Source organism: Orbicella faveolata, unplaced genomic scaffold (assembly GCF_042242905.1).
Source record: "Orbicella faveolata isolate gen_17 unplaced genomic scaffold, um_ofav_v1 contig_24, whole genome shotgun sequence".
NCBI classification, from domain to species: domain Eukaryota; kingdom Metazoa; phylum Cnidaria; class Anthozoa; order Scleractinia; family Merulinidae; genus Orbicella; species Orbicella faveolata.
Window position 1 is genome coordinate 4,016,709 of NW_028301552.1, and position 8,093 is coordinate 4,024,801.

General features: G+C 37.4%; 1 protein-coding gene across 4 annotated transcripts; it reads right to left on the reverse strand.

The window, feature by feature from the left end:
* Positions 1–1,028: 1,028 nt before the first annotated feature.
* LOC110042459 (lysosomal proton-coupled steroid conjugate and bile acid symporter SLC46A3-like) lies at positions 1,029–8,084 on the reverse strand. 4 transcript variants are annotated; one of them, XM_020747838.2, is made up of 5 exons: positions 7,286–8,084; positions 6,036–6,287; positions 5,017–5,100; positions 3,727–3,883; positions 1,029–2,827 (listed from the first exon to the last, which is right to left on the reverse strand). In XM_020747838.2, exons 1-5 carry the CDS (start codon positions 8,082–8,084, stop codon positions 2,764–2,766), a joined length of 1,356 nt encoding a protein of 451 aa, XP_020603497.2. In that variant the 3' UTR covers positions 1,029–2,763. The 4 variants fall into 4 exon arrangements, 2 of the variants coding, with proteins under 2 accessions (XP_020603497.2, XP_089148189.1); XR_002295895.2 differs by lacking the exon at positions 1,029–2,827 and adding an exon at positions 3,994–4,168 and having other exon boundaries at positions 3,702–3,883; XR_016208002.1 differs by lacking the exon at positions 1,029–2,827 and adding an exon at positions 3,994–4,200 and having other exon boundaries at positions 3,702–3,883.
* Between the last annotated feature and the right edge of the window lie 9 nt (positions 8,085–8,093).

Genomic DNA, 8,093 nt, shown 5'->3' on the forward strand with positions numbered 1-8,093 from the left:
ATGTTCGGCAACAGTGGTGGATCTGGATTTAATGTTAGTTTTATCAACAGGGCATCTATGTTCGTTGAATCTGTCTTTGAGAGGTCGCTTGGTTTCTCCAATGTATTGTAAATGGCAGTGGTTACACTGTATCATGTACATTAAATTTTTGGTGCTACAGGTTATGTGTGAAGTGATGTGATGGGTAGCAGCTGTGGAGAAGAAAGTATAGTGTGTATGGCCATTAGTAATGTAAGGACAAGTAGCGCAATCTTGTCCAGTCATAGACACGCACTTTATTAAGACACGGTAAAAACATCAGTTACAAGATTGAGATTTAAAAAAAGGATTTACATGTTTGCTGTGTGGGAGTGTGGGGAGGACTGTTGGCGATTAATCTCATTTCTTAAGTTAATAAAAGATCTAATGGCTCTGATGGAATGAGCCCAGTGGTAAACTAGTTTTGTTAGGAGTCGTGATAGTGCATAGGTACAAACCTTTGCTTTTTTATATAAATATTTTAAGAACTATTATTTACCACTAATTTTTTTATAAGTCAACCAGCTAGCCAATAAATACATGGCCCAGAGATATGTTATTGAACTAGAAATATTGTTCAAGTTTCTATTTGTGCAGCAACACTTGTCAACAGCGCATAGAAACAAGACAACGAATACACTTTGTTTGAGTTCTTGGATTTCAAATTACTTACATGTACATCAGTAAGACTTGAATCAGGCAAAGGCCTTTGCATTCAGAAGTAAGCTCAAAGAGCTCTTTGATTTTTGCAGTTTTATGGACCGAGTTGCAGTTGAGGTCCATAAACAAAACATTCATGTCCTTATATATCCCTGCAGCTTGAAAAAAGGTACTGTTTTTTGGGTGGCATCTTCGGTCATCCTCCGGGGTGTGTGGTGAAATTGTGAAATGATGAAATGATGAAATGGCACTATATATGGGTAAGAGTTAACTTGGGATATGGGTATCTGTAAGGGTTAACCCCCTTGAGGGTGGCCACTGCAGGAAGGTTTCAATAAAAGAAAAAAAAATCATAAAAAAAAATCATAATTTATTCCACTTTATTGCAGGCCGTATACAGAATTAACTAATGCCTGAGGTAGTTACAATAAAAATAGTGCAAGCCCAATATGGATTGGTGCACAGTTTGGGCAAAACCTCCCACCCCTCCTGCATATCATGTGTTCATACATTTCTGGGTGCACAACAATTGAGGCAAGAGCAAAATTATAACTTGCCCCAACTTTTGTGTGACCAAAAATGGGAAAAAACCCCCTAGCTTATCTTTATTTATCATCTGACACACCATCTGTGGTCTGTGCAGTACTCCATTGAACCTTGCAAATCACACTAACAATGTTTGCCATAAAAATTATCTAAATATTTACATAGAATAATCTTATAACATTTCAGGTCATATAAAAATTGTTATACAATTTTAGGTCATTTGCATAAAATTATTGAAATATAATTAAATAATCATATAATTGGAAATGTATTTTACATGCCATTTTCTCTTCACTTTCCATTTTATTAAGCCTGTTTTGACTCATTGTTAAGTATGTCTCCAGAAATGAGTTTTTTGTAATTTAATTTTCACATTTTTAACGTAGTTTGGTAAACATTATTAGGTTATTTTTTTAATTTATAATTTTATTATGAAGTTCTGAGAGAAACAAGGTATGTTGGGTAAAAAAATAATAGTAAAAATTCAGATTATAAAGCCTCTTGACTATAAGCCCATAAGCTTACATATATATATTTTTCATATTGTGTGGTTCCAGAAAATATCCATACTCCCCCCACAGAAGGAATTGGAATTTCCTGGGGGAGGGGGCTCTATGAGACCAAAAAATTTAAAGAAATGTATGAAGCTTAACTGGAATTTCCAGTAGGGGTGGGGAGGTGTTAGAAAAAATCCCTTCTGTAGCAGATGTATGGATATTTTCTGGAACTACACATATAACCCCCCTGAAAACTACACATTTTAGAGTACAGTACTACACATTCAACTTCTTGTAATATATTTTTTAATAACCCCCCCACTCCCCTACTACAGAACTTGCTTTGTATTATTTTCTTGTTTTTAGAGTACAGTACAGCCTTGTCTAATTTCAGTCAGTTTTATCCAACTTTCTCCAGTCTCAATTTTCTGATTTTTTTCAATGGGTTAAATAGGTATTGTGTTGATCTAGTCTTCAGCTGCACAGGCAGCACAAAAAATTGACGAAATTTATCATTTGTTACCTTGTCTATAACTTAGCATAATTAATGAGAAGAATGTGACTCACAGAACACTGCTTACTTCAGAGAGGCACATTCCACTCCATAAATCATAATTACCCTCATTTCTTATATTTTTTATGAGTCTGGACTGCTAGAGGAGTCAGTAAAGAACATCATAACATGGCTAGTCAATCTGTACATAGTACTTTTACTAACAGGTCATAAATATTCTGATCAGTGCCGTAGCAGTATGAGGTGAACTGAGGCTCTTGCATCAGGCCTTTTTTTTTGTTTTTGTTGTTGATTTTGTTTGTTTTTTGAAGAGGGACAGTAACATACTGCTAGCAAATAAAAAAGAGAATTTAACTGTGGTAATGGCCTCAGTCATAATATTTTTTCTGAATACAGCCCTGTTGATTATTGAATTAATGTTGCATCAGTGAAACAATCTAATGCTGTTGTGGCTTAGTTTCTGCATCATGACCCTGATGCTGCCTTGGCAAGTTCCTTGTTGCTATTTGCAGAACTTTCCAGATCTGGTTATTGAACACTTGTGTCCATTGTCACGTAAGGATTGCTGCGTTGCTCTAACATATACAACCATCTACAGGAAAAAAAAAACCCAACAACAACAACAACAACAACAAATCAAACAAACATTGGGGGGAAAGGTCACTAAGGTCATAATACCTATAAGACCTGTAAGATATGCACTTTAGTGATTGTAACAAGAGTGTCTGTCTCTAGCTGTCCTGGGTAAACAAATGTGTCTCTTCATGGTCTCAATATTTCCACATACCTAGCGCTGTCTGTGTTAATACATAGGGATGTCTGAGTTAATACCTAGGGATGTCTATGATAATACCTAGGGATGTCTGTGATAATACCTAGGGATGTCTGTGATAATACCTAGGGATGTCTGTGATAATACCTAGGGATGTCTGTGATAATATCTAGGGATGTCCGTGCTAATACCTAGGGATGTCTGTGCTAATACCTAGGGATGTCTGTGATAATACCTAGGGATGTCTGTGATAATATCTAGGGATGTCCGTGCTAATACCTAGGGATGTCTGTGATAATATCTAGGGATGTCTGTGATAATACCTAGGGATGTCTATGATAATACCTAGAGATGTCTATGATAATACCTAGGGATGTCTGTGTTAATACGCAGGAATGTCTGTGTCAATACCTAGGGATGTCTGTGATAATACCTAGGAATGACTGTGATTGATTGATCTTTATTTGCCCCATAAATTCATCAATTTACAGCGATGTAATTACAAATCATATATATTTCATAGAGTACGAGTTCCCAACAAACCCTGTTGGGCTTACAAGGAGAGTCCCTATTAATACCTAGGGATGTCTGTGAAGACATCTGTGGAGCTTCAAAAAGCATTTGTTTACTCATACTCACGCTAGCTTGTGATTGGGTTGGGGCAATCTGGGTACACCACACAACAATACACATGTTGAATATCAGACATATTTACTCACGTAAGCAAGAAGATAGCAATAACATTTAGCCCTGACATTAAAAAGTAACAAAATCCTGGAAGCCATTCCACCGTGGCACTGTAGATATTGTTAAAGATGATGGAAGCTAAAAGTGTGTCCAGCACTTCCAAGGATGCAACAAGAGCAAATGTTGTACCTGCAGAAACAAAACTAATTTTAAAAACTGAAGACTAAACCCATCTGAGTTGCTTCATCTAAGGAAGGCTGTCAGTAACAAACCAACTCATTGGAAATCAGTTCGCATACCATAAGCTGAACTGGGAGGGAAGAGAGTGTAGAGAAATCATCTCCATTTTCCAAACTGCCAATGAACATTTATTACAAAAGCTCGATGTGCAAACTTCTGCTTTCCAGTTCACAAAGGAAGAAGTGCTTGTCCTCATAGCTCAGTCTGGCTGACAGGGCACGATTCCATCACAATCTTACAAAAACATACAGTGTAGAATAACTGTCCTACAAAAAGTCAACAAAACTTTACATGCCTCCTTTGTAAAAGAGTCATTGATCAAGGATTTGAGTTAGCCTGAGTGGGGCATCAGTTTTTCTGCTCCAGCTCATTATGTGGTTCCCACTTGCCACTAGCTTGCACATGGAAGGTTAAGGAACAATTTATGATAGAGGATTCTGACAAGATAGTTGGTAAAGAAGTGGCTCTTATCAATCAGGGGAAAGGGTTCTGTAAGTCGACCATGAAAAAACTAGCAACCAAAAGTATGGTTGGTAATAAACTCTGCCCCACAAGAAGCTGTCCCTCTGAAGTACTGTCAGGGAAACTGAACCCTCAGAGCAGTTTTCAATTGAGTACCATAACAACAAAGCCAAACCAATTATTTACCAATTGGACTTCTCAGCCAATCTCAAACTAAAACCAAAGTAATTGCCTAATCACTTGTGACACTCGATTGCCAAAAACTGCTTTATAACAGATGTGCAAAGTTAAGTTTCTAATTGTCAGAGCAAAGTCACTTTGCTCCGACAAAGTCCCAGGGTGTAATAACGACTGATGATGATAACAGTGGCTCCTTTAAAGGAAGAGGGGAATGAATGTGATTTGGTATTCTCTGAGTTACAATGTAGAGGTTAAAAGTAAAGTCTGTGTTGGGCCAAGTGGTTCATACTGCCCAAACTTACACTGGTTCCCATAGCATTGAGTAACTAGGTGTATTTCTACTCCCCCTGGATGGAATGCTAGTCCCATAATAATTTTATTACTTTTAAGTAAAATTTTATAGCATAACACAAATCATAAATATCAAGTGGCTGACTTACCTAGCTCAGAGGATTCCACTTGTTTTGAAATGATTGATCTCAGGCAAGGTGGCGGGATTCCAGCACCTACAGCAATCAGTCCACCTACAAAGAGCAAACAGCATTACAGTAAAGGCATTTTCAATCATTGTTGTGGTGTCTGAGAACAATTTCTAACTTTTTATCTTTTCACCACCATCTAACTGTACACAACCTGATAAAAACCTTCATTTTAATTTTAACTTGATAATGAGCTTGGCGAACCCTGTTTTTTATATTTGTAGAAATGTTATCAGCATAATAAGGTAATTGAAACCTTTAAATTTCTTTTTTTTTCAGGGCCACCTTATTGTTTTGCAAATTTGAAATTGCTCTGAACCCCCACCAGAGATGTTTCTTAAACTTGTTTCTCAATAGTTATGCTTAGCTACAACTTGGCTATCACTGCTGACCTCTGTTTGAGAGGCAAAATATGCTGTAAGCCATAAATGGGAAAAATTTGGCTGTGTGAAACAAAGCCACTTTAATTTCAAGTTAATAAAGATAAACTTACAAAGCCAAATCTGCCTTGCAAAGGTGAGGGCAGAAAAATTGCCCAAAAGAAAAGTTGCTTAAATTAGGATAATGATAAAGTCAGACTTAACATGAAAAATATGGCGAACAAGCTGTTGTCTAACTTATGAAAACAATGCCGAAACCTGAGGCAATAAGACATTCAACTAAGGAGGTGAATTGGGGTGGAGGATGGAAAAATTTGTAACCAGCAAGGGTGCAACTCAAAAGCAAACTGTTTCCAAAACCGTTTGTTTAGGACATCACATATGCCATGTATGTGACATCAAATGAAACCTTAGATCGGGGCAGCTTGATTCAACATCAGCTGCCCCAATCATTCAATCCCAACCCCTCTTGGTTAAAACAAGATTAAAATGAAAGCAAGCAAGAGCAAAGATGTTCGCTTTGCTCCAAGTAAAAGAAAAAGATAGGCAAAGGCATAAAACTCTTTATTCATGAAACAAATAAATCACACAAATACTTACCAACAAACATCATCCATCTGTTTGATGAAAATCCAATAAAAGGATAAAAGCCAGTAGCTATGAAAGCACCAAAAATAGCGATGGAAAAATCAGACCACTTGAGAACTTTTGTTAATAGTGGTATTCCTAAAACCACTCCAACACCTTTGAGAAATAGAAACTCAGCAAAAAAGTAGCCAATAAGTGATGGACTGAAGTTCAGTGGGCTGTGCTTGCTGTAGAGGACAGTAATATCACCAACAGCACCAAACACTGAAAATATTAAAGCACAGAACATTTGGTGGGATTCATTAAGAACATTGTGAATAAAGAGCTGACAAAGAAAGCCAAAATTTATGAAGATAAGTAACGAAAAGAATAAATTTAAACTGAACTTTAAGTGGGTATGTGGGGTTAATGACCTTTGAAAGGTATAGGTACTGTTAGTTGTTTATTATAACATCAGACAAGAAAGCTTAAATTCTCTGAAAGCCATTCATTCAATCAGTCAATCGGTCGGTCAGTTGGTCGGTTAGTCGGTTGGTTGGTCGGTCCGTCAATCAGTCGATCCCTGCTATTTTGCTTGCAGTCTAGAAGATATGTGTTCTCTAGCCTCTTTGTTGACTGACAATACTTCACACAGTCAATTCAGTTGCTAGTTCTAAGGTCCCCTAATGGTTAACACACTGGACTCTGGATTAAGCAGTCTGGCTTTGAGCATTGGCCAGGGTCACCGCATTGAGTTACTGAGCAAGATAGTTTATTCACAGTACCTCTCTCCACCCAGGTGTATAATGGGTACTGGTAAATTCAATGCTGGGGATAACCTTGTGATGGACTAGCATCCCATCCAGGGGGAAGTAAAGATATCCCTGGTCACTTCGCTGTCAAGGACTGAATCTCTAAGAGTGTGTATTTTCTTTAACTTAGTTTAAGGATATTTCGATGTCTGTCTTTATTGTCTTTTTTTTTTCTCCTGTATATAATTATATAAATATAGTAGTTATTGTATTATAAAAGTCTTGTAAGTCCTGTAGGTATTGTGTCTTTGTAAGTATTGTAAATGTTATGCAATATCAATAAAAAAAAAAAAGGAAAAGAAAAAAAAAAAAAGAGTGTGTATAACACAGCGGAGTCGTATAATCAGGTCAAACAGACCCTTATCATATAAAGTCCATTGTTTTGTGTTTATGATTTGATTGACTGGTTTTCTTCTATGCGGCTCGGTTTGAGAAGTCGCACTGTAATGATTGATAACAAAAGCTACTCACATAGTACAATCAAGAAAAATATGCCAAACATGATCACCAGTAAATTCAGTCTCTGATGTCGGGGTCGTTGCTTAGCTAAAACTTGAAAGCAAGCCTTGAGGTGATTGTGGACAGCAACTAACGCCCAGTTTCCTTCCTGATCTTCTTCCGGGAAGTAAGACTCTGGAAGAATTAAACTAACGTAGAATATAACGACAACGCTCAAGCCTAAACACAAACCGAATGCCGCCATAAAGCCCTGATGTTCCACTAACACGCCACCGATTAGGTTACCAACAGTGCCTCCTAAAAATATCATGGACTCTAGAATGGCTACTCTCAGAGTTCGCTGAGATTTATCAGTGATATCAGAAATGTAAGAGAAAACACCAAGAAGTGTTGTAGCAAATCCACCAAAGAAACCCGAAATGCAGACTCCGATGAGGATGAAATTCACGTCAAGTGAAAAATACCCCACATTCAGCATGTAATTGATGTACAGTAGAACGCTTCCAACGGAAGGTAGAATTAGGACTGTTTTACGGCCGACTTTATCTGACCAGGAACCCAAGATCAAGGAGGCAGCAATAGAAGGTACCATCAGAGAAACAGATTGATACAAAATCCATTTCGACGTTTTTTCGTGTACAAAATCTTCTTGAGACTTGGTCAGGTTTTTGCATCTTTCGGCGTCATACTTATCTTGACAGATCTTGTTGAATGCTAGTTGCTGCGCAAGTTGAACGGACATGATGGTGCATAGCATGTAAAAGAAAAGAACAGGCTCTACTGTAATTTTCCGAAAGTCTATGATCGCCATCTTGTTTCT

Bases quoted from the DNA above. Each gene is read 5' to 3' on its own strand.
- LOC110042459 (XM_020747838.2), bottom strand. From the start codon at position 8,084: ATGGCGATCATAGACTTTCGGAAAATTACAGTAGAGCCTGTTCTTTTC. The intron at 6,288-7,285 runs GTGAGTAGCTTT...TAATATTTTCAG, and splicing joins ATTTTTCTTGATTGTACTAT to TGTTTGGTGCTGTTGGTGAT. The intron at 3,884-5,016 runs GTAAGTCAGCCA...TTGTTTCTGCAG, and splicing joins AGTGGAATCCTCTGAGCTAG to GTACAACATTTGCTCTTGTT.